Source organism: Lissotriton vulgaris, chromosome 10, assembly GCF_964263255.1.
Source record: "Lissotriton vulgaris chromosome 10, aLisVul1.2, whole genome shotgun sequence".
Taxonomy (NCBI): Eukaryota; Metazoa; Chordata; class Amphibia; order Caudata; family Salamandridae; genus Lissotriton; species Lissotriton vulgaris.
Window position 1 is genome coordinate 1155766581 of NC_141698.1, and position 25415 is coordinate 1155791995.

Consider the following 25415-nt stretch of genomic DNA (forward strand, 5'->3'; position numbering starts at 1 on the left):
ACGCACAAAATGAATGATTAGAACAATTGTAATCTCATGGATTTCTAAAATTAAAGGGTGGTTTACAAGATGAACTTAAGTCCAGGGGCTTTGCTCCCACAGTCCTGTGGCCTGCTAGTCAGCAGCCACCAACCGGAGGCTCCCTATCCCTTATTGGATAACATTGGGCCTCAGAACTCTAAACCCGGCCGCCCTAGTGCCGCTGAGGGTGTAACAAGAGTGCATCCTTGACCCTAGGGGACCCTGGAGTCTAACCCCAGAATACCAATTCCTACAACAAAGTAAAACTTAAAACGAATAACACCATTTTCCTCCATAGGAGAACGTTGACTGTTTTTCTATGAAAAGTTTCTAAGTGTGGAGTTGGAACCTAGGGAAATTCTGTAAAATTGTACTAACAAAAACGATTTTACTTACCTGTTTGCATGAAATGTCCCAGTGTAGAAAAGTAATCTCAAAAGTTACATACCTGTAATTTTTTTTTTTCACAACCAAGGCTACATACCTGTAATTTTACTCAAAAGCTCATTCAAAGTATATACTATACTTGAAAAGCATTGCATTATCAGTAACTCTACTATTATCAAATCAAAGTACATTTACAATTGCAATCTGTAAGAAATGGGGTTACCAAATCTCCAGGGGGGTAGCACGGAACCAAGCGGGCAGGCCAAACTTCGGAGGACATGGGAAGCACTCACGTAGTACCCACAGACAGACACACCAGGCACACCACAAAAGAGGCACGACACCAGCTTGAGTTGGAAAATTAGTAAGTTCTCTATGGACTCCAACCTGCAAGGGTAAACATAACATAGGCCGCGATCACAACAAGGCGCTAGCGAGCGCCAGGGCAGTGTATGCCCGGGGGATTATTTACAAGGTAATTGGGAACAAGACTGAAACTGTAAATAAGTCCATAGTGTCTAGCTGAAATATAAAAAGGTTACACTTGGCATGTGACATCAGCGACATCAATATGAGGGAAGAAAACACTTGCCGTGGACGCCCATTAAGCATGACATCAAACATTAGGGGTAAGAACCCAAAATAGCTGGCATTGGCGACTCCTGCAAAAAGAATAGGAATCACCCTGCATTAACATCAGGCAGGAACACCTGTAATAGAACACAACAAGGTTTCTTCAACCATCCACCTATGGGAAGTACGCGTCAGGCAGGGCCAGCTCAGGCCTTACTCCTTGGTAGGAGGCTGAAATTACAAAATACAACATCATACATAACCCCCCCATCAGGCATTATAACTTCAGCATATCCCCTGTAAGGAAAGACATCATGGCATCCCAGCATCTAATAGCAGGCGGGTATAACCAAAGGACCATTAGGCCGCCTTCGCAAGATCTACAGGGCATGCAGAACCCCAGTGCTGTAGCCTTAGGGAAAAGACCTGGGGAGCACGACTCCTTAGCCCCCAACCCGCAACACAACATCAGGCAGTACATTGGCATCAATAACATTAGCTTCAGGGGCTACCCCTAAGTTAGACCAGGCCTGATTCCCATTGCACCTGGGGCATCAATCCCCCTAGCTTAGGCATAACCGTAGGCAGGTCACCACAGCACGATAACACAGACAGGAGCACCTGTAATAACGCAGCAAGGCTTGCTCTTTAACATGGGATATAACATGGGGCTTGGAATAACCCGTCAGGACAGCCAAGGGGCAGGACACCTGTACTAAAAGGGTACATACAGGTTTACGCCATCATCAGGCCTAAACATTTCAGGCAACATCAGGCAACAGGTAAAAATGTGCATTTCATTAGGCATATCACCTGGCCATGTGCATCAAACATTTCCCATGTGGCATTTATGATGAACCGGGGTCTCTGTAGGCAGTTCAGTGGGGCCTAGGTAGTATCCTAGCCCAGTGCAAAGTACTTCCAGCACAAACGGGGCCGGCCTTTACCTGTGTTCTGGGTACTCGGGCCCTTATCAGTTAACCAGGTGGTGGGAGGTGGGGGGGGGGGGGGGGGGGTATTGGGTGGCTGCGGACACCAACCCTGTGTCCCGTTGGCGTCTCCACGCTCCACACAGCATACCATCGCCGGGCTGTCCCGAGGCTCTGCCGACGTCAGGGGCTCTGGCCTCCCCACTGCCGAGGCTTTCCTCCGGTGCTGCTCCTCCTCGCGGAGCACAGACAGACAGGGCAGTCTTGCAGCCGGCTTGGGCGCGCGGGGCTCTCTTCAGCTCAGGAGAGCCCCGCCAGCAGCAGCGCTTCACCGGGATTCTGAGGCAGAGGCGGGGCAGGCACCGAACCCGTGCCTCGATGCCCCATCCTCGCAACAGCCGGGCCCCTCCTTCCTCCCAAGCACACGGGACTTTAAGGCAGCCTCCGAGAGGCTGCAGGCATCTCTTCCACCACAAACGGGGCTCCCTCTTCACCACGGGAGCCCCGCAGCTCTGACTGAGCTTCTTCCGGCCTAGTTAGGCTGCCCGGCCGGCAGCCAATCCCTGTGCGGCCTTCCGGGGGCACGGCCGCTCGGGCCAATCCGTGCGTGGCGGGCCGGGGGTGTGGCGGGTGACGTCACCGGCGCCCCCGCCACGTGATGCTGGCCGCGCTGGCTTCGGGGCCTAGCGCAGCCCTCCCTTCACTTCGGCGGCCCTCTCCTGGTACCGGGGGCCGCCGTAACGATGCCCACCACAGCGGGGGGTCCCCTCGACAGCGCCGGGCCACGGAGGTGATTTTCGGCTACAATAAGGGGTAGGCTCCCTTTTATTTAATTATTTATCTTGCGGGGTGACACTCGCCCTGTTCACGGGTCAAAAGCGCGCCAAAACAAAGTCAAAGTCAAATAATTTATATAGCGCGCTACATACCCAGAGGGTCTCAAGGCGCTTGAGGAAGGGTGGGGGATTACTTGTCAAATATCCAGGTTTTAAGTTGCTTTCTGAATGCTAGGTGGTAGGCTCCCGTGGCGCTATCCTCCTCACAGTTCCTTCAGGCCACACAGCCCCAGCGCTTCAAGGGATCACAGCGCGGGGTGGAGCAGGAAAGTCCCACGCAGCACAGCGCTCAGGACAGCGCTTGGAAGGCCGATCACATCGCAATTGAAAGGCCAGCAGCACTTCACTTCTCTAGCGCTTCGAAGCTATAGCGCTTAACAGTCAGCTCCTCACAGCACAGCTTCTTGGGGGAACAATCCTCCCCATACAGCGCTTCGCAGCACAGCGTCTGGCAGGCACACCTCACAGGGGGCGAACAGTTCCACAGCCAGCCACTGGGGCACACTCCTCACCTGGCGTGGTTCAAGGTCCCAATAGGTCCCAATAGTGACAGGGACCTAGGTGGGCCCTCCTCCTTCAGGGGCCTAGGGGACAGCAGAGGGGGGGTTAGGGGGGTGTTTAGGGGTGCAGGGCCCAGCTCACAGGCCCATGAGGTGAGGTGCTACCGCCACATGGGCCTGTGAGCTGGGCCCGTGAGCTGGGCCCTGCACCCCCCCCCCTCTGCTGTCCCCCGGTCCCCTGACAAAGGAGGGCCCCTACCCAGGTCACTGATGCTGTTTGGCCCGGGTACGACGCCAGCGTTGCGTGGAAGAAGCGCCCAGGAGGTGAGGAGTGGGACTGTCTACCCCCTCTTGTGAAGCTGTGGCCCTGTGGAAGAGTGCTGGGTCGTGAGGAGCTGCCCGGGGAGGATTGTGCCCCCGAGGGACTGTGGATGGCTGACTGGCATAAACTGCGATATTGCCCCTAAGCGCTGTGGGTCCAAAGACTGTTGCTGCCTGTGGAGCTGCCCGGGGGGGATTGTGCCCCCGAGGGACTGTGGCACTATGCCCTGTGACTGGTGTGGCCCCCGAAGTGCTGTTGGCCCTGAGAACTATGTGGGCCAAGGGAGGAGCGGTGCGCTGTGAATAGCGCCATATAAATAATTAAATAGAAGGGAGCCTACCCCTTATTGCCGCCGAGGAGTGTTGGCGCTGCCTTGCGCCGGTGGTAGATTGTTGAAAATCACAGCCGCGGCCCGGCGCTGTCGTGGGGACCCCCCACTGGGGTGGTTATCGTCGCAGCCCCTGGTGCCAGGAGAGGGCCGCCAAAGTGAAGAAAGGGCCGAGTTAGGCCCTGAGGCCCCCCGTCACCCGCATCACGTGACGGGGGCTCGGCCACGTCATCGGCCAGCCCCCGCCAAGCACGGATTGGCACGCGCGGCCGTGCCCGGAAAGGCCGCGCAGCGATTGGCTGCCGGCCGGCAGCCAGAGAAGAGGAGCCGACCCAATGCCCTGGGTCCCTGTGAGGGAGGGGGACCCGGGTGAAGCGCCGGTGCGGGGTCCCCGTGGTCGAGGGGGATCCCCGATTGTGCCCGTGAACCGGAGCGGGTGCCCACCCCGCCGGTGAGTGCCCCCGCCGGAGGAGGCCGACAGAAGCCCCGGGTTCCCGTGAGGAAGAGGAGGGGCCCAGGTGAAGCTGAGGAGGCACCGGTGCGGGGCCCCCTGTGCTCTGGAGAGAGCCCCGTTTGTGCCTGAAGCCTCGCAGAGGGTGCCTTTAAGTCCCGGGCCCCTCGTCGTGAGAGAGGAGGGGGCATCGAGGTACGTGGTCGGTGCCTGCCCCCCTCCTCGAAAAAGAGCCCTGCTTCCTAGGAATAATACTGCTCATAGTATTCAGTTGCTGTCTCTGTCTGCAATGTGGTCCAGCGATTTGCGGCTTGTGCGCCACTGCCTGTATTCCCAGTTCCCGTGCTCGAATAAAAAGGGACGAGCAAATGATGCTGTATGAACAAATAGACGGTCTCATGAAGATAGATATATCCTGAAGGGAACGTAGGGGACAAGGAGGGAATGAGGAAAATGGAATTTTATATGATATATGTATCCCCTCCGTGTACCCCAACGTGTAGTATATATGCATGACACCCATGCACTTTCCCTCTATGGCCGAAATGAAGACGCATTAGCATTTGCGTCCAACGTTAACATGTCATCTACCAGGTCCTCCATGAACGAAACGATAATTCAGCCTTAAAACCTACGTTGCCAATGCATTCACATGGTACACGTTTTAACATCGAGAAACACACGTTTTTGTAGCTCAGCCGAGCCAGGTCCTGAATTCAGGCTCCGAGCCTCTTCTGTCTCTGAAAGCTGCAGTTTAGGTATGGATCCCTGAACTCTACCTTACTCCCTGCCCAGTCGAGCGGTGCCCGGCCCGGCCTGGCCTGCCTGCCAAGACGGTATTTTGCCTACAGTTATCTGCTCAGCCTCCGCAAAAACACATTCCAGTCTAGTGAAATAGGTAAACATATTTCCGCCTGCAGAGCATAGGGCCCAGCCTTCCTGTCTCCATGCAAGTGATTTACTGAACCCGTTGCCATAGTAGGCATACGGCCCTTTCATTGCACGAAGAAATATATGCACTCACTAGCATTCAGTGATGAACAGCCTCTGCCCGAGAGACCTTTTACTCCAGATAATACATCCTCCAAACACAAGATATCAGATATGCCAAAGGTGCAGGTCGTTCTGACATCCCAGACTCCAGTCTCCTCTACTAGTGCTAATGTCAAACCCCCCAGCTCTCCCCAGTTACACGTCAATCTCACGTCATGTTCAGTTGCGCGCACATGTAGGGAAAAGGTTTCTGCTGACCCTGCAGATTTTCTCTATGCATCCACCCACCTATGACACCTCTGTGACTCATCTGGTACACACCTCCGTGTACGCCTCCTTACCCGCCTTCTTTTACGCCCATATGTCCTGATCTCTCTCTACTTTCACTTGTTACGCCTACTGTATTCATTGCAATTGTACGATTTTACTATATATAATGTGTGATGTTAATAAAACGTTAGATATCCCTTCCTGAACCTTAGTGGTGATGGAACCCGATTCTCGTTGACTCGAGTCATTTTAATTAAAGCCCGTATGACTCAGATACCACGGACTCTGCCTCTCATTTTATGAGCTATTCTTATTGTTATTAATGTATAGAAAAATAGTCCTGGTAATTTTATTTACCACACTTTGAGTGTTCCTTGTTCTTGGCGTGGTTGATGGAGGCGGAGGGTACGCATGAACTTGGAGCAGACTTCCATTTCAAGTGGGTTAAATTGAAAGGAAGGGACAAATGATGCGCCCTTTGGAGAGTACGGATTTCTGCTGGACTCCAGGGATAAGAGGAAATATTGATGACTAATTCTTGCTTTGTTAGGTTAGTTGGCTCCTGGTTATTCTCTTGGAGGACAAGGGGTCTATTCTTGTTTCTGTTTCTTTGTTTACGCAGTCTGGTTCGTCTGTGACCTGAAAGAATTTGAAATTGATCTTCAATATCTTGTAAAATAAACATCATTTGACTACCACCTGCTGTGTATTCGCTGATCAAGATTGGATGAAGCTCCTTCAGGGGTTTGGCTGTGCATACAGGGGACGTTACCTGGTGAGAACGCTTTCTCAGTTCATTTCGATTATGCCGGTGATCAGTCAAGTGATTACCTGGTGGCACACAGAATCTCAACTTAAATTTCTGAACCACAGTTTAAGCCTTAGGTGTATTTGAATTTAAAAACATTTATTCAGCGCACTTTTACCCAGCGGTTTCATGGCCGTGTGCCTCTACCAACACCCTCTCACTTAGGTTTTGTCTGCACCAAAACAGTCTGCAATGGCAGTGTGTATGTGTTAGGTAAGGGGTCTCTGAGGGTGGCACAATACATGCTGCAGCCCTCAGAGGCCCTCTCTGGTCACAAGACTCTTGGTACCAATGGCACCTTTTACAGGGGAATTAAATGTGGGCTAGAAGTGTGCCAATTGTGGAAACAAATTTACAGTTTGGGAAAAGAACACCGGCACTGGGAACCTGATTGGCAGGGACCCCGTGAACTTTCAGTCAAAGTGCATCAGATATCAGGCAAAAAGTAGGGGGTAAATCCACAAACAGAAGGGTTGAGAGATTATGCCTTCCCTCGTTCTCCCAACAAATCTATAGAACTCACTTTACGAGAAGGACCCCGAACATGGGATAAAGAAATTATCAATCGCCCACTAAAATTGGGACTGTTGGCCCCAAATGGATAAGGGGGAAAAAAGAAAAAAGGGTATAGCATAGGAATTAAAGAGAGAATCTCTTCGGAAAACCCAAAAGGTTGTAAATACTGCCCTCACCCACTAATTAGTGGCATGCTCCATGCTATACCACGTGGTACAAAAGGGGGTGGTGATGGACGGAGCATCTGAACCAATCAAACACTCACACCCAGTCTACAGATCTGGGTTTAATCCATCACCGTTCTTTAGCCCACTCTGCCACCCCAGTTCGGACAAGGCCATATGCAAATCAGTCTGACCCTGTGCCTCATGGGAACAGTCCAGCCCGAACTGCCAAGTCATGCCTTCCCTGGACCGGAAACAAGCTTCCGAGGACCGGTTTCTGGTATTTCAGCCGTCTTCGGCCCGGCTTGCTTGAATCCAGTGGCAAAGTGAGCAAGGGACTCACGTCTGAGTATACCCTGCCATCTTATGGTGAACAAAGTGGTACAAAAGGGGGTGGAGATGGACAGAGCATCTGAACCAATCAAACACTCACACCCAGTCAACAGATCTGGGTTTAATCCATCACTGTTCATCAGTCCACTCTGCCACCCCAGTTCGGATAAGGCCATATGCAAATCAGTCTGACCCTGTGCCTCATGGGAACAGTCCAGCCCGAACTGCCAAGCCATGCCTTCCCTGGACCGGAAACAAGCTTCAGAGGACTGGTTTCTGGTATTTCAGCCGTCTTCAGCCCGGCTTGCTTGAAACCGGTCCTTGGTAGCTTGTTTCCTCATTACAACAGATTAAAAAGAGAAACAGTGAGAGGAGGAGAAAGAAAGCTTGAACTGGTCAACCAGCCCTAGTATCTTAGACTCTCCATCATGGCACAGCACACCAACCAAGCTCGGGCCAGGACCACGAACCAATTGAGGCAGGGGGCAGGAAAGAACAGCTTAGTGGACGTGAATCTGGCTCGGATGTACCATGTTACAACGCATACCATTACAACTACCTACTGTTACAACGCGACCATTACAACGCATACCATTACAACGCATAGCGCTTTGAGGTGCTGGATAGTGGTAAGTATAATTTACTATTCTAACTCCAGTCCCCGTGGACCCTAGGGAAGGTGTTGGATAGTAAATTATACTTATTCCCTATCCTAGAGCGCCCCCCAGCGCAATGCGTTGTAATGGTATGCGTTGTAAAAGTCGCGTTGTAACAGTATTGCGTTGTAACAAATGCGTTGTAACAGGTGTATACCATCTGGCTCGGCTACGGGTTTGACTCTGCCTCACACACGTCTACCTCTCATTACTTAAGCAGATTAGTTGCTTTTAAATAGCTTATCCTAAATGTTCCTTTATTGCCATAATATAGTTTTGAATGAATGACGTTTTCCTGTGCAGATAAAACACCTGGAGAACAATACTTTTATCTCACATCAGTGAATTTGCTGCATAAGACAGCTCAGAGAAGAAATGCAGCCCCAGCAGTTAAGCTCCGTTTTTCACAAGTATTCTTGAAGTAATAGGTTTCCAGGGATACACCCTCTAACTTGGCAGGTCCCCAATAGATCCTGGTCTGCACCAACACAATGCTATAAATACCAGGCGTGCACGACGACAGCCAAATACCAAGCATACCTTGTGAAAGCTGCATTAAGTGGGTGTGCAGGGTGGCGGGAATGACAGGTTCTGGAAGTTCCTGAAGGAAATATCGAAGAAGACTTATGGCTGAAGGAACATCTGCTTCCTTGACCAGGTCCACCTCTTCTCCACTATCGTACCTACGGCGAAGCCACTCTACCGTCTCCGCATTTCCATTCACTTGAAACAGGCCCTCTTGGTCCAGATGTCCTAATTAGAGAAAAGATAATACTTCAACCTGGTGTACCAGAGACTACTGCAAAGCAAAAGGCGTTTTCAAATTGCTGCTTCTCAACAGGTCACAGCACTGGACTGACAACACTGCGAGCATGAACATTGAACTCAAATAGAACAAGCATTTGCAATGCAAAAGGACTCGCATTTCCTAGAGTTTAAGCTATTGGCGTTGTAAAGGACAATCCACAGAAATGGGAGCGGGACCCTATTGTTAAGAAAAGGGACAGGGTCACAGAGTAGATTAGCCAATAAAAACATATCTCCCTTTCCTTAGTACACATTCACTGGCTCATATCATCATATGGCTAATGGGCATAAGAAAGTCTTTGTCACTAATAAACAAAAAATGTATCACTGAACACTCATACTTGTATTCATGTAAAAGTCAGATTTATTACACTGTCTTTCATAAATATAAATACAATATATATTGTGCTGAATTAAAAGAAAAAGATCCTTACTTGATTCAAATTCTCGAAGATATAATTTCCTCACAGATAAAACCATGGATTCAGTTTAATTCATTAATCTAACCATTCTATAACATTAAAATGCATTCATAATTTAAAAATCAGTAAGACAAATATTCAATATCAAATTACATCTAAATTATAGCACAAAAAAATGCCGGCTCGGCGTTTCGGTGGTTTTGACTATTCTCTCCACCTTCTTCAGGACAAGCAATTATGTTAAAAAATAAGCAACAACCTGAAAAATAAAATAAAAAACAGTATTTATACATAGATAATTCACTAAGTTAATTGTGACCAATTTACTAATCCAGGGAACTAATGAGGCTGAAACAGGTGACAAGGATAGCCTCACTTGAGGCTGAAACAGACGACAAGGATAGCCTCACATGAGGTCTGGCGGAGGGTACTGGGAACTAATGAGGCTGAAACAGACGACAAGGATAGCCTCACATGAGGCCAGGAGAAGGGTGCCGGGAACTAATAAGGAGGTGACAAGGACAGCCTCACGTGAGGCCTGGCGGAGGCGACAAGGACAGCCTCACGTGAGGCCAGGCAGAGGCGACAAGGACAGCCTCACTTGAGGCCTGGCGGAGGCGACAAGGACAGCCTCACTAGAGGCCTGGCGGAGGCGACAAGGATAGCCTCACTAGAGGCCTGGCGGAGGCGACAAGGATAGCCTCACTAGAGGCCTGGCGGAGGCGACAAGGATAGCCTCACTAGAGGCCTGGCGGAGGCGACAAGGATAGCCTCACTAGAGGCCTGGCGGAGGCGACAAGGATAGCCTCACTAGAGGCCTGGCGGAGGCGACAAGGATAGCCTCACTAGAGGCCTGGCGGAGGCGACAAGGATAGCCTCACTAGAGGCCTGGCGGAGGAGACAAGGATAGCCTCACTAGAGGCCTGGAGGAGGCAACAAGGATAGCCACACATGAGGCCTGGAGGAGGCGACAAGGATAGCCTCACATGAGGCTGGAGGAGGGAACTAATGAGGCTGAAAGAGGCGACAAGGACAGCCTCACTTGAGGCCTGGCGGAGGCGACAAGGATAGCCTCACTTGAGGCCTGGCGGAGGCGACAAGAACAGCCTCACTTGAGGCCTGGCGGAGGCGACAAGGACAGCCTCACTTGAGTTCTGGCGGAGGCGACAAGGACAGCCTCACGTGAGGCCTGGCAGAGGAGACAAGGACAGCCTCACGTGAGGCCTGGCAGAGGAGACAAGGACAGCCTCACGTGAGGCCTGGCAGAGGCGTCAAGGACAGCCTCACGTGAGACCTGGCGGAGGCAACAAGGACAGCCTCACGTGAGGCCTGGCGGAGGCGACAAGGACAGCCTCAATTGAGGCCAGGCGGAGGCGACAAGGACAGCCTCAATTGAGGCCTGGCGGAGGCGACAAGGACAGCCTCAATTGAGGCCTGGCGGAGGCGACAAGGATAGCCTCACTTGAGGCCTGGCGGAGGCGACAAGGATAGCCTCACTTGAGGCCTGGCGGAGGAGACAAGGATAGCCTCACATGAGGCCTGGAGGAGGCGACAAGGATAGCCTCACATGAGGCCTGGAGGAGGCGACAAGGATAGCCTCACATGAGGCCTGGAGGAGGGAACTAATGAGGCTGAAAGAGGCGACAAGGACAGCCTCACATGAGGCCTGGAGGAGGCGAAAAGGATAGCCTCACATGAGGCCTGGCGGAGGGTACCGGGAACTAATGAGGCTGAAAGAGGCGACAAAGATGCATTAATAATTCTTTCCATCCGCTCCCGCATTGCAAAGGTAAAAAGGGACGGTGTCTCGTTTAACATTTGTTGATTTTGCACCACATGGGTCCATCCCATATTGTGGGATCGAATTCCTATTGCAGGGGATACGTTTAAAGTTTGAAATGATTTAATATGTGTGTCCTACCGTGTTCCTCAATATAGTCCACAATGTGTCGGATAATGAATGGAACCTCATTGTCGGCCTGTCGTTCTTGCTGAAGCTCATCGAGCGGAATCCCAAAGATCTTGCCGGCATTAACGTTACCAGAGGAAGGGGAGGAGCTCTTCCTCATATCTCTGCTGCCGCACGAAGTCACAGCTGCCTTTTCTGTAAAACAGAGCACACAAACCGTACATTTAGAACATTACAGACCACAACGTGCATCACACAACGGTGCACTGACAGCAGATCAGCAGCATACAGATGAGCTCGTGAGGTGCCGCGTTCGGTGCACACAGCTGATCACAGCACTATACCACTGCATGGACAGACCAGTAGTGCAGAAGAAAGTTACTTACCTCTGGTAACGCTCTTTTTGGTGCAGAGTCCTCATCTTGTGAACACCCTCGTCACAAGACTGAATAGGAAGATTTTCACCGGAACTCTAGCGAGTCGGTAGGTTTGGCATCAGGTCCGCCACGCCACAGAAGTGACATCAAGCCCTTCAGATATGTCGGATGTGAAGTCCTTAAAAATCGGACTCCACCAGCAATCGGATTTATAGATTGGAATCTTATTAAAATGATTCCATTAGACAGAATGGGGAGGAGCTCGAGCCAGCAAAGGATCTGGGGTTAGGGTATCCACAAGAAAAGGCGTTACGGAAGGTAACTTTCTTCCGATAGATGCTAACCATTGATTCCTCACCTTGTGAATAGATACCAAATCAGTACCTGTTTAGGCAGCAGGTCTGTGGAATGACTCATCCAAAGAAATCCTGCAGGATAGAACGAGCTACCCGCCCTTTCTACCAGACCAGGCTATCCAGGCAGTAGCGCTTTGGTAACTTATGAATTGATGCTCACACAGCTGCCTGGCAGATAAGAGTGAGACACCGCGCTCCAACGCAGTGGTAGAATCGTTTGCATGGATGGCATGAGCTGTACACCTTCCGGAGGATGTTTTTTAGCCAGTCCGCAATAAATATTGATGCAGAAGACAATCCATCTAGAGATCATCTTCAGTACAGCTTTCTCCAGAATAAAACCACAGCAAGCTGATCATCTTCCCGATGTACTCTGATGCTATCGATGTAGAAGCTCAAGGCTTTCTTGGGATCCTCAATACAAGTTTGTTGGGAAAGAAAGTGATGTAAAGCAGCTGAACAGACCGCATTTGTAACTCACTCACTGACGAGCCGAGGTGATACCTATGAACAGCAGTGCATTGGTACAAAAGGGGCCCAAGTGAGGTAAGTAAGGGGCACATTAAGATCCCACCGAGGCATCACAAAGTGTTGGCTGGAACATGCCGATCAGCTCTTCCAAAAAATGAATCACAATAGATGATTTGAATAACTATGGCTGATCGGGTCGACGGAACAATGATAAGTAACCTTTATCTGCAGCCATAGCAAGGTGTTGCTGGGCTATCGAAAGCCGAAATTTTACGTCACACAAACTGCGCCTGTAGAGACTGGGGGCTGCAGGAAAAATACCCTACAGCAGACTGCTTCCAGAGGCCACAAAAACCATTTTGGTGGGAGGACGCCTGGTGGCGAAGATCAAACCAACTACTTTGAGAGGGAGACTGAAAGCCATCAGCGAATGCTGCTGAATCTCCAATCACGGAGGTGCAGGACCCTGCCGGCTGCTGTGAAAGGAAGGTAGTTTCAGGGAGCGTTACCCCCTCACCCCCCCAAATGTATTCAGTTATAAATAGTTGGTTACAAGTGCTTTCAGTTGTGTATGGTGAAGTGTCTGATTTCACCAGAGACTTTTACATGACCACATTGACAAACACGTCTCCATTTTGAAGCCCATAAAAACACCCTCCTTTCTCTTTCCACTGCTCGTTAAGCATTCCTCATGTCCTGCTGCTCATATTGTGTTTTAACAAAACATCCCAGAGTGATATTTGGGAAATCTGAAGCTCAACCCCCCGCATCATATTACCAAGGTTCGCACCTGACAGTACTACAGGGAAGCACAATCTCCTCGCCCAATCGGGAGCCACTAGCATGACTTGGGCCCTGTCATGCGTGATCTTTCAGAACCCCCCCCCCCCCAAGTGAAATCACGGGCCACCTCCGAGTGAAACCACCATTTAGGCACACTCTAGTAGCCAGGAGCTGGCTGGAACCCTTAAACAATGTTGCAATGCTAGCCTGCCATAGCTAGAATGAGGGAAGCTCCTGGAACCTTCCAGAACAGGGGAGGTGACACCAACTGCCACTGTCAACTGCCGCTATATAAGGAAAGGGAGGAAAACTTTCCTGAGAGAGAGTAGTTGGGGCATCACTGACCTGGGGGAACCTACGCAGGAGACTTAGGCGGTAGGGCCTAGTCCGGAACCTATGCCACTGGGGGTGACAGGGCTTAGGCGCTGCCCACCAAGCTGTGTGAGGAACACTGAACTAGCCCACTGATCTGGCCCAGCGGGAGGGGAACCCAGGGACCACCTGAAGTGATTTACTGAGGAAACTGGACAAGCCTTCAACTCACCACCACCCCCCCCCCCCCTCTCTTCAAGTAACTTCTACCAAGGGCGCAGGATCCAGCTAGCGCCAAGGAGACCTTACTGTAGAAGGGTCAGCGAGTGAGTACAGGAGTGCAGTGCGTATGGTGGCGTAGTTGAAAGATCAGCCAGTGAGTACAGGAGTGCAGTGCGTATGGTGGCGCAGTAGAAAGGCCAGCCAGTGAGGACAGGCGTGCAGTGCATATGGTGGCGCAGTAGAAAGGTCAGCGAGTGAGGACAGGAGTGCAGTGCGTATGGTGGTGCAGTACAAAGGTCAGCGAGTGAGGACAGGAGTGCAGTGCGTATGGTGGCGCAGTAGAAAGGCCAGCCAGTGAGGACAGGCGTGCAGTGCATATGGTGGCGCAGTAGAGAGTTCAGCGAGTGAGGACAGAAGTGCAGTGCATATGGTGGTGCAGTACAAAGGTCAGCGAGTGAGGACAGGAGTGCAGTGCGTATGGTGGTGCAGTAGAAAGGTCAGCCAATGAGGACAGGAGTGCAGTGCATATGGTGGTGCAGTACAAAGGTCAGCGAATGAGGACAAGAGTGCAGGGTGTCGGGTGAGGAAGTAGAAAGGTCAGCGAGTGAGGACAGGAGTGCAGTGCGTATGGTGGTGAAGTAGAAAGGTAAGCGAGTGAGGACAGGAGTGCAGTGCGTATGGTGGCGCAGTAGAAAGGTCAGCCAGTGAGGACAGGCGTGCAGTGCATATGGTGGTGCAGTATAAAGGTCAGCGAATGAGGACAGGAGTGCAGGGTGTCGGGTGAGGAAGTAGAAAGGTCAGCGAGTAAGGGCAGGAGTGCAGTGCGTATGGTGGCGTAGTTGAAAGATCAGCCAGTGAGTACAGGAGTGCAGTGCGTATGGTGGTGCAGTACAAGGGTCAGCCAGTGAGGACAGGAGTGCAGCGCGTATGGTGGTGAAGTAGAAAGGTCAGCGAGTGAGGACAGGAGTGCAGTGCGTATGGTGGCGCAGTAGAAAGGCCAGCCAGTGAGGACAGGCGTGCAGTGCATATGGTGGCGCAGTAGAGAGTTCAGCGAGTGAGGACAGAAGTGCAGTGCATATGGTGGTGCAGTACAAAGGTCAGCGAGTGAGGACAGGAGTGCAGTGCGTATGGTGGCGCAGTAGAAAGGCCAGCCAGTGAGGACAGGCGTGCAGTGCATATGGTGGCGCAGTAGAGAGTTCAGCGAGTGAGGACAGAAGTGCAGTGCATATGGTGGTGCAGTACAAAGGTCAGCGAGTGAGGACAGGAGTGCAGTGCGTATGGTGGCGCAGTAGAAAGGTCAGCCAATGAGGACAGGAGTGCAGTGCATATGGTGGTGCAGTACAAAGGTCAGCGAATGAGGACAAGAGTGCAGGGTGTCGGGTGAGGAAGTAGAAAGGTCAGCGAGTGAGGACAGGAGTGCAGTGCGTATGGTGGTGAAGTAGAAAGGTAAGCGAGTGAGGACAGGAGTGCAGTGCGTATGGTGGCGCAGTAGAAAGGTCAGCCAGTGAGGACAGGCGTGCAGTGCATATGGTGGTGCAGGATAAAGGTCAGCGAATGAGGACAGGAGTGCAGGGTGTCGGGTGAGGAAGTAGAAAGGTCAGCGAGTAAGGGCAGGAGTGCAGTGCGTATGGTGGCGTAGTTGAAAGATCAGCCAGTGAGTACAGGAGTGCAGTGCGTATGGTGGTGCAGTACAAGGGTCAGCCAGTGAGGACAGGAGTGCAGCGCGAATGGTGGTGAAGTAGAAAGGTCAGCGAGTGAGGACAGGAGTGCAGTGCGTATGGTGGCGCAGTACAAAGGTCAGCGAGTGAGGACAGGAGTGCAGTGAGTATGGTGGCGCAGTAGCAAGGTCAGCGAGTGAGGACAGGAGTGCAGTGAGTATAGTGGCGCAGTAGAAAGGTCAGCCAGTGAGGACAGGAGTGCAGTGCGTATGGTGGCGCAGTAGAAAGGTCAGTGAGTGAGTGCAGGAGTGCAGTGCATATGGTGGTGCAGTACAAAGGTCAGCGAGTGAGGACAGGAGTGCAGTGCGTATGGTGGTGAAGTAGAAAGGTAAGCGAGTGAGGACAGGAGTGCAGTGCGTATGGTGGCGCAGTAGAAAGGTCAGCCAATGAGGACAGAAGTGCAGTGCATATGGTGGTGCAGTACAAAGGTCAGCGAGTGAGGACAGGAGTGCAGGGTGTCGGGTGAGGAAGTAGAAAGGTCAGCGAGTAAGGGCAGGAGTGCAGTGCGTATGGTGGTGCAGTAGAAAGGTCAGCCAGTGACGACAGGAGTGCAGTGCGTATGGTGGTGTACTAGAAAGGTCAGCCAGTGAGGACAGGAGTGCAGTGCATATGGTGGTGCAGTAGAAAGGTCAGACAGTGAGTACAGTAGTGCAGTGTGTATGGTGGCGCAGTAGAAAGGTCAGCGAGTGAGGACAGGAGTGCAGTGCGTATGGTGGTGAAGTAGAAAGGTCAGCGAGTGAGGACAGGAGTGCAATGAGTATGGTGGCGCAGTAGAAAGGTCAGCCAGTGAGGACAGGAGTGCAGTTCGTATGGTGGCACAGTAGAAAGGTCAGCCAGTGAGGACAGGAGTGCAGTGCATATGGTGGTGCAGTACAAAGGTCAGCGAGTGAGGACAGGAGTGCAGTGCATATGGTGGTGCAGTACAAAGGTCAGCGAGTGAGGACAGGAGTGCAGTGCATATGGTGGCGCAGTACAAAGGTCAGCGAGTGAGGACAGGAGTGCAGTGCGTATGGTGGTGAAGTAGAAAGGTCAGCCAGTGAGGACAGGAGTGCAGTGCCTATGGTGGTGCAGTAGAAAGGTCAGCCAGTGAGTGCAGTGCGTATGGTGGTGCAGTAGAACGCTTAGCCAGTGAGGACAGGAGTGCAGTGCGTATGGTGGCGCAGTAGAAAGGTCAGCGAGTGAGTGCAGGAGTGCAGTGCGTATGGTGGCGCAGTAGAAAGGTCAGCGAGTGAGGACAGGAGTGCAGTGCATATGGTGGTGCAGTAAAAAGGTCAGCAAGTGAGGACAGGAGAGCAGTGCGTATGGTCGTTCATTAGAAAGGTCAGCGAGTGAGTACAGAGTGCAGCAGTCACAGCAACCCGATGCAGAAGGGGATGGTTTAGTGAAGGGAACCCCTAGCAAGGAGACCAGCGGCAGGGCAAGGGAGTTGTCATGGTGAGCTGTTTTCAGGATAACTTATCAGAAAGCTCACAATGCATTACATCGAAGAGATCCTAGATTAATGCTAGAAAAAAATGTTCCAATGCCAACTAGTTTAAAAGGGTTTTACGTCACAGGATATGCCCATCGACCAAAACAAACATCTTGATTTCTGGGGTGCCATGTTGCTATACTGATTTCTGCAGTACCCCGGCTGCTCCATTTCTTCCTGGTGCTAGTACCTTGTGCACAGAATTAGGACCAGAAGTGCACCGGGACACCCAATGGTAATCCCCTGCAACAAACTGTAGCCAACTAAGACATTGTCATTGGGTACATTTTAGCTATGCCATTGCTTGTTTTGTATTTGCTGTACACACAGTTGCCCTTGTTCTGTTGTTTTTTAGTTTGTGGTATTTGTGTTACGTACACTGTTTCTTCTGCCCAGTTTTTTTTGTTATTTGCTGAAGTTTGCGTTAAACGTGCAGGTTCGCTGGGTCTTTTGAGTTTCCTATTATCTGGTATCTGTGGTACAAGCACGGTTCCCCTGTCCGGCTGCGCATAAGCGAATCCCAGATGTGTGTGTTACACACGCATTTCCCTGTGCCAGAGTGTGTTTTAGTCCTCGAGTTCGATTTTGTACAGAGAATCCCTGCACTAGCGGTGTTTGGAAGATCCTGTTTTCTTCACCATGCAACCAGATTTCGCAGTGTTATTGGGCTAATTACACTTGTCCTTGTGTGCTTCGTAGGTAACTTAAAATCGTGTGCCCCCGCATGCTCTCAATTTAGTTCAACCACTGGAGGAAATTTATAGGAAGCGCAAAAAACCCTGGAAATTTAAACAGTCAAATCCACCAAAAATAAAACTGCACACAATTATGGTCTCTTTAAAACACGGTTGTGCTTGCATTTTATTGGGGTGAGGCTGTCACAACCACTGCGTTGGTTTTCCAGATTTCTGCAGCACATATATTTTTGTCCGCTGTCTAACAATATGTTTCAACTATATTTGCTAATGCCTAAACCCGGTGCTTACATTGATAATGTCTAGTGTATTTGGGTCGGAGTGTTATGGGCCAGGAGTAAATATAATAATTTTAAAGAATGATGTAGAGGACACTGCGCGGTGCTTCTGATGCTTTACTGGCCGTTGCTGGTATTGCCACCAAAAGGATTCTCATTTTATCCACCTCAAAAGAATGAAATTAAATGCTGAGCCAGTCCCACCTTCATTTAACCCTGTCGATGCTGATGACGAGCTCAGCTCGTCATCACCCACGGGTGTCGTGTGCTGATGACGAGCTGAGCTCGTCATAGTGCCACTAAAATGGCATTTTCCAGCACTGGGGGGGAAAACGCCCAGCAGCCATGTGGTTAAACCAGTGAAGTGATGCTATCAGTCAGCACTCTCAAACTGTTACACGCGACTGCAGCAGGCGGACGCTGCCACTGAGCTATACGAGGAATAGGGAAATTAGATGAGGCACTTCATGGGGTTCTGGCAAAAAAAATAATATTGGTGCAGGTGAGAGGACGGAAGGAAAACAGAGAGAAAAGGGCGGGTCAATATGAGAAGAACAGCACGGCAGAAAGAAGTAAACAAGACACAGCATGTGTGCCGCAGAAAGAGTAAAGTAATTAGATTCTAAAGGTGGTGGTGTGGGGGTGATAAAAAAGCAGACAACTGGGCGAAAACTTAAATAAAACAAGCATTGGCCGCGTGGCTCATTGAGAACATCAAAGCTGCCGAAAGGGAAGAAAGAGGGGTGAGTGCACACGAGGTGTCAAGAAGGACTGGGTGAGAAGGGAGGGGGGAATGCCAGCAGCAGAGGAGCCGGATTAAAGCGGACAAAAAGGGAGGGGGAAGAAGGGAAGAGGGAGTGCGATGAGAGCAGCAGCTGTGCACATGCACGCCATCATGCACTCAAGCACGGGGCTGCAAAATCGAAAAAGGAGCAGGGAAGGGGGCGTAGAGGAGGCTCTGAGGGGGAACCACGTAAAGCCATATGGCTGCTTTGCGCACGTGAACTGTAGTGAACGCCTCATGCACTGTAGCTCTATGCCAGCGGTAGCACTCTGAAAACCCATTTACTAAATGTCTTGCGATCAGCGCATGCGCGCTGGCTCAGCGAGACCTAAAAATGCCACTATTTCCCACTCATGATCACAATGACCCGCCTGCGTCCTGCCTCCTCCAATGTACACACAAGTAAGAGCTTGAGTGTTTTGTCTCATGGCACAAGAGGACATGCCTCATTCTTTAGAGAAGGCACTGGTACACTATTCACAAGACAAGCAAAGGAATGTACGTTAACTCCCATGTACTCTGGTCACACAATGGGATTGGGATTCCCCTGAACAAAGAAATTAGCAGCAAGCAAATGCAAACAAGAGGTCCCAGCAAGCACTGCCCCACAATAACATCATACAGACCAACCTGTGGATGGCTGGAATCAAACAAACGACTGTTCAACTTACCCAAGTGTTCTTCTACTTGAAGGGACGTTGCTTAGTGCCGCGTCCTGGCGTGGCGCTTCATTGGGAACAGTGAGCGGTGCAGTGCGTGGAGACGTACTGCTTTACACGCTGCTGGGGTAGTAAAGCAAAAACAAGTAATCAGTATAAAGCCAAAGACAAAATCCAACTAAACAGCAAAAAACACAGAGAACCTCTCGAGCCCTCAGAAAGGCAGTGTACAGTTTAGACTAGGCCGTTCTATGGGTACAAGAAGGCAGTAAGGGTAAGAGTTTAAGTGTCCGGTGTTACTGCCCTGGGAGGGATGGAGGGGGTGTAGGAAAGCTGGCTCTTTACATACAATACCATAGTGAGGTATAGTGTACACAGAGTCCAGTGGAACCCCAAAGGTCGGCAGAGGTAATGTTAGATAGAACCTCACTCTATTTGGAGTAGTGCGGGCGAGCAGTAAGGCAGTATCAGAGGACGGTGTAAGCATTTGATGTACACACTCAGTCAGCAAATGGATTCACACTCATTCTTAACTCAGACCCATTTGTTTGTATCAAAAATATTTATTTTATTTCTAGAACAAAAAACAAAGTCATGCCTGGTGCAGTTAAGTGAAATAATACTTTACAAAATCTTATGCAGTGATTTAAAGTTGAATGCAGGTGCAATGCAGTTGGTTGAATTGCAGTGAAGTCAACAGTTTGAAATTACTTTTCAGTTTACTGTGCACGTTACTTTTGCTAATCAGTATGAATGGCCTAGATATCACACATACATTTCCTAGACAAAAGGCCAGTAATTATTTTTCTGATAGATACATCTGCCGTGTGGATTCCTCACCTTGTGAATATCCCCCTGCGTCAGCAACATTCGGAAATTCTTTTGTAGCTTCGCGCCGACGTGGACCCAGACGTCATAGAGGCACGGCATCGCTCGCGACTCCGCTGACGTCACAGACGCCTATAACAGGCCCACGCCGGCGTGATGACATCAGTTACCTTTTTTCCGCGTCGTCGACGCTAACTGTTTTCTGGGATCGTCTGTAGCCTTGGCTGTAACTTTGTTACTTGCTATTTGTTTCTAGTCTCTTTGTCTTCACTTTCTTTCGACATGTCCTCGAAGAAGACCGGGTTTAAGGCCTGCGGGGAATGTAATAAGGTGATGTCCATCACAGATCCACATGAATGCTGTTTGTGGTGTCTGAGCTCCGACCACGACGTCGAGGACTGCCAATCCTGCAGGAAGAGGACACCAAAGGCCCTACGGGAAAGGGAAGCAAAACTTCTGGTTGCCAAGTTTAAAGAAGGAAAGGAAAAGAAGAAATCAAGATCGCGGACTCGATGCTCGAGGTCAAGGTCTCACTCGAGGTCGCGATCGGATTAGTCCTCAGCCCATGCTTCGAGGTCTTCGAGAAAGAAGCATAAAAAGAGAACCCATGAATCCCAACATCGACCGAGAAAGGAGTCTGGTTCCAAGCCGAAGTCGCAGGTGAAGCTGGTCGAGAAGGTGGTGGTATCTTCGGCTTCAGAGGAACAGGATGCCGAGGCTGAGGCGTCGCATGCAAATTCACCGAGTTCGCCGAAGCAGAAAGCTGTTCCATCTCCGGACCCATCCCATCCTTCAGGTCGGGAGGATGAAGGTGAGGAGGAGGTGGTTGGAGAGGGAGAGGCTCCGTTGCCTGAAGGTCAGTCGACTCCGGTGCACCAGCCTGAAGAGGAGGTCGACGCCGCTTCGACTCCGCGCCCTCGAGATCCGCCTGGGGGTTCGTATCCAGCCTTCCCAGGTCCAGGTCAGGATCCTTCGCATTTCCTGAATGCGATGTTCAGAATTTATTCAAGGCCTATGTATCCCTCTGGGGCTCCTGCTGGTCCCATGGGTCCGATGGCATATGGTCTGGGTGTTCCTCAATCCTATGCACCTGCTCCCTTTATGCCCTTTATGCCGGCTCCGATGCCGCATTGGCATTATCCGATTCCGGCGAGGCCTTCGACTCCGAAGCCTTCGACGCCGAGGTCGGCGTCTCCGATTCAGTCGACGCCAGTCCCACCAACTTTGAAGCCGAACCCTGATCGACGTCGTGGTTCTCTTTGTCCGACGTCTGGTTCGACGCCGGCTCCGGCTCCTTCGGAGTCGATTGCGGATCCGTCGGCTTCAAATGTGAAGCAAAGATCAAGGCGTGAGGCCCAGAGGTTGATGGAGGAGGAAAGATTTTGTGAGGAAGGCGAACTACAGGATTCTGAGGACCCTTTTGAGGACCTGTCTGTGGCTAGTGGCCTGGAACTGTCACCTGATTGGGACCTTACTTCAGTTTCTGATGAACCCTCAAGGAATGTGACGCTTTATCATGTAGTGATAAAGAAGGCTGCAGGTTTGTTGAACATTGCTCTACCAACTGCGGAATTTAAAGCTAATCTGCTCACGGAGGTCCTTCATTCTTCTTCAGTGACTGAACCGTTGCTGCCTATTAATGATGCCTTAAAGGATCCAATTTGAGATTTGGAAAAAACCTGTATCGGCTCCTGCTGTATCTAGGGCTGTAGCTAGGAGGTATAGGGCAGCTCCTGAAGACCCGGAGTTTTTAACCTCTCATCCTCTACCAGAGAGTTTGGTGGTGCAGGCTGCCTGTTCCAAAAGATCTACGGGTGCTTTTCCGCAGGTCCCAGCGAAAAAGGAGTCGAGAAAGCAGGATCAGGCTGCTAAGAAAGTTTTCTCTTCTGCCAGAATGGCTTTGAAATCCACTAATGCTACCTGCTTGATGGGGCGTTATATCCACGCCCTTATGGACACTGTGAAGCAGTTGGTGCCCAAGGTGCCTGAGGAGAATAGAAAAGACTTCCAAGAGGTTATCTCTGATACTCGAGCTGCAGCAAGGCAGGTCATTCAAAGTGGATTAGACACGGCAGACTCTGTGGCTAGGGTCATGGGATCTCCCGTAGCCACAAGAAGAGCTGCATGGCTGAAGTCAAGTGAGTTTTCCACAAATGTCCAGGCGGCATTGATAGATCTTCCATTTGACGGGTCTGGATTATTTCGGAAAAAAGCGGACACTGCTTTGGAGCGCTTTAAAGACAGCAGGGCGACTGCGAAGTCGTTGGACCTTCAGTCCAGGGGCACTTTTGGTAGACGTTCAGGAGGATTTAGCAGATCTTCTTTTCGAACCTATAAGACAACCCAGCAGCAGCCGCAGCAACAGCAAAACACATTGTATAGAATAGATCTTCGAGGCAAGCAGAGGTCCCGGGCTCGGGCCGTAACGCATCCTCTTCGTCCTCCTCTTCCCCTTCCCAGCCCCCAGCCTCCGCAGCAAAGCAGCCCTAGATCCGCCATTCCGGTTCATGTGGGCCCAGTGGGGGGCTTGCTTACCCATTTTCTTCAAGATTGGAAATTGATAACATCGGATCTTTGGGTTCTCAATCTTGTAGAGAATGGGTATGCTCTTCCCTTTCGGGAGTTTCCCCCAAATTATCCTCCTTGCCAGGGTTATTGTTCGGAGGACCACCTGCTTCTCCTGCAGGAAGAAGTCCTGGCACTGTTTCGAAAAGGTGCGATAGAGGTGGTTCCGGAGCAGGAGAGGAGTCAGGGATGCTACTCCCGGTATTTCCTGATCCCCAAAAAGGACGGCAGTCTTCGGCCGATTCTGGATCTCAGGATCTTGAACCTTTACCTGAAAACAGGAGAAGTTCCAAGATGCTCACCCTTGCTCAGGTTCTTCAATCCTGAAGTCGCACAGAAAGTATCGCCGTTTCACGGTTGGGTCGCAACACTACCAGTTTGCGGTCCTTCCGTTTGGTCTTACTACTGCGCCTCGAGTCTTCACCAAGGTGATGGCTGTGGTGGCAGCACATCTAAGAAGGTCAGGGATACCTGTATTCCCGTATCTGGACGATTGGCTGATCAAAGCGGAATCTCCGGAGATAGTGCTCCATCATCTGCAAGAGACAACTCAGTTGTTGCACAGGTTGGGTTTTTCGATAAATGTACCCAAGTCTCACCTGGTGCCCTCCCAGCGCAAACTGTTCATAGGTGCGGTACTGGACACTACTGTATGTCGCGCATTCCCTCCTCCTCAAAGGATTCGCGACATTCAGTAAATGATTCCTTTATTCTTCAATGGAGCGGTTGTTCCAGTCCTGAAGGTCTTACGTCTGCTCGGTCTGATGGCTTCTTGCATTCTGTTGGTCAACCATGCACGCTGGCACATGAGGGCACTCCAGTGGTGCCTCCGCAGGCAGTGGTATCAGCACAACGGGGATCTCAGGGAGTCAGTGAGGATCTCCAGAGAAACTGCTGCGGATCTATCTTGGTGGAGCGTAGATGCAACATGTCTCAAGGGAAACCTTTTCAGCTGCTTCATCCGGTGGCCACAGTAATATCGGATGCATCCACTCTGGGGTGGGGTGCTCATCTGGGGGGCCTGGAGGTCAAGGGTCTTTGGTCTCCAGAGGAAAGGTTGCTTCACATCAACCTTCTAGAGTTGCGGGCGATACGTCTGGCGTTCAAGGCCTTCCTCCCTTCCCTTTGCGGTCAGTCGGTTCAAGTCATGACGGAGAACACGACCGCGATGTGGTACATCAACAAGCAGGGAGGAGTGGGGTCGCAGTGTCTCTGCAGAGAGGCTCTACGTCTCTGGTCCTGGGTTCAGGACCATCGGATTTGTCTGATGGCAAATAATCTGGCCGGAGTTCAGAACGTTCTCAGGCCACTGAGGAGTCTACAAAATCGACCCAGGATTGGCCTTGGCCACGAGTGGAGGCTTCACCCGGAGGTTGTTCGACATCTTTCAGATGTGGGGGACTCCTCGGGTGGACCTGTTCGCCACTCGCGAGAATGCTCACTGCCTGTCATTCTGCAGTCTCCAGTATCCGATGCGAGGAGCTTTGGGGGACGCGTTTCAGTTGAGTTGGGACTCTAAGCTCCTTTACGCGTTTCCTCCCATACCCTTGATTCCTCGGGTTCTGAGGAAAATTAGGCAAGACCGGGCCCAAGTCATATTGATCGCCCCGGATTGGCCAAGATGGGTGTGGTACTCAGACCTTCTCCACCTCTCCTCTCACCCGCCGCTCCGTCTCCCTCACAGGGCAGATCTCCTCTCCCAGATGGAGGGGCAGGTTCTACACCCCCACCTCCAGACCTTACACCTTCATGCCTGGAGACTGAACGGGGCAACCTGAGTTCTTTTTCTCTCCCGCCTGACGTGGTGGATGTCATCTTGTCAGCCAGGCGTGACTCCACTAAGTCCATTTATTCTTATAGGTGGTCTAAATTTGTCACTTGGTGTGGAGAGAAGTCTATAGATCCTTTGAGAGCTCATTTGCCTGATGTTCTCCAGTTCGCTCTTTCTCTGGCGCGGCAAGGGCTTGCTGTTGCCACAGCGAAGGGCTATCTTTCTGCACTGTCGGCATTTCTCTGCATGCCTGACCAGCCGTCTCTTTTTAAGTCTCCTGTTGTTCTTAGGTTTTTGAAGGGCCTCACGAATAAGTTCCCTCCTACTCCTTTTATTGTGCCTCAGTGGAACTTAAATCTTGTCTTGACCTTTGAGCCTCTTCACAAATGTCCTATGAGGCTTTTGACTTTTAAGACAGTTTTCCTCGTTGCAATAACCTCGGCAAGGAGGGTAAGTGAGCTTCAAGCTCTTAGTTCCAAGCCCCCATTCCTGTCCATTCATGCTGATAGAATGGTTCTTAGGAGCAGGGCTGCTTTTCTGCCTAAGGTGGTAACTCCTTTCCACCTTGGTCAATCTGTTACCCTCCCTACCCTCCCTACCTTTTATCCTCCCCTTTTATCCTCCCCCACACCCTTCCAAGGAGGAGGAGAGGTTGCACCATCTGGACCCCAAGAGGGCAGTGTCCTTTTATTTGGACAGATCTAAAGACTGTCGATTGGATGACCAGCTCTTCATTGGCTTTGCTGGCTGCAAGAAAGGAAGAGCGGTCCATAAAAGAACTTTATCAAGATGGATTGTCCTCTGTATAAGATCTGCTGCTCTTTGGCCGGTAATGAACCTCCAGAGGGTATAAGGGCTCATTCTACAAGAGCTAAGTCGTCACCCTCTGCATTGGCTAGA

At 50.9% G+C, this 25415-nt stretch overlaps 1 protein-coding gene across 4 annotated transcripts in view; it reads right to left on the reverse strand.

Moving 5' to 3' along the window:
- Positions 1 to 25415, reverse strand: part of FAM13B (family with sequence similarity 13 member B) — a 476175-nt gene that overhangs the window by 399150 nt on the left and 51610 nt on the right. For 3 of the 4 annotated variants that reach the window (XM_086942256.1, XM_086942257.1, XM_086942254.1), the window contains 3 exons: positions 19364 to 19474; positions 11238 to 11420; positions 8628 to 8840 (listed from right to left, as the gene is read on the reverse strand). In XM_086942256.1, coding sequence (XP_086798382.1) covers positions 8628 to 8840; positions 11238 to 11385 — 361 coding nt within the window. In that variant the 5' untranslated portion in view covers positions 11386 to 11420; positions 19364 to 19474. The remainder of the gene's footprint in view (positions 1 to 8627; positions 8841 to 11237; positions 11421 to 19363; positions 19475 to 25415) is intronic. The other variant, XM_086942255.1, reaches the window with a different exon arrangement.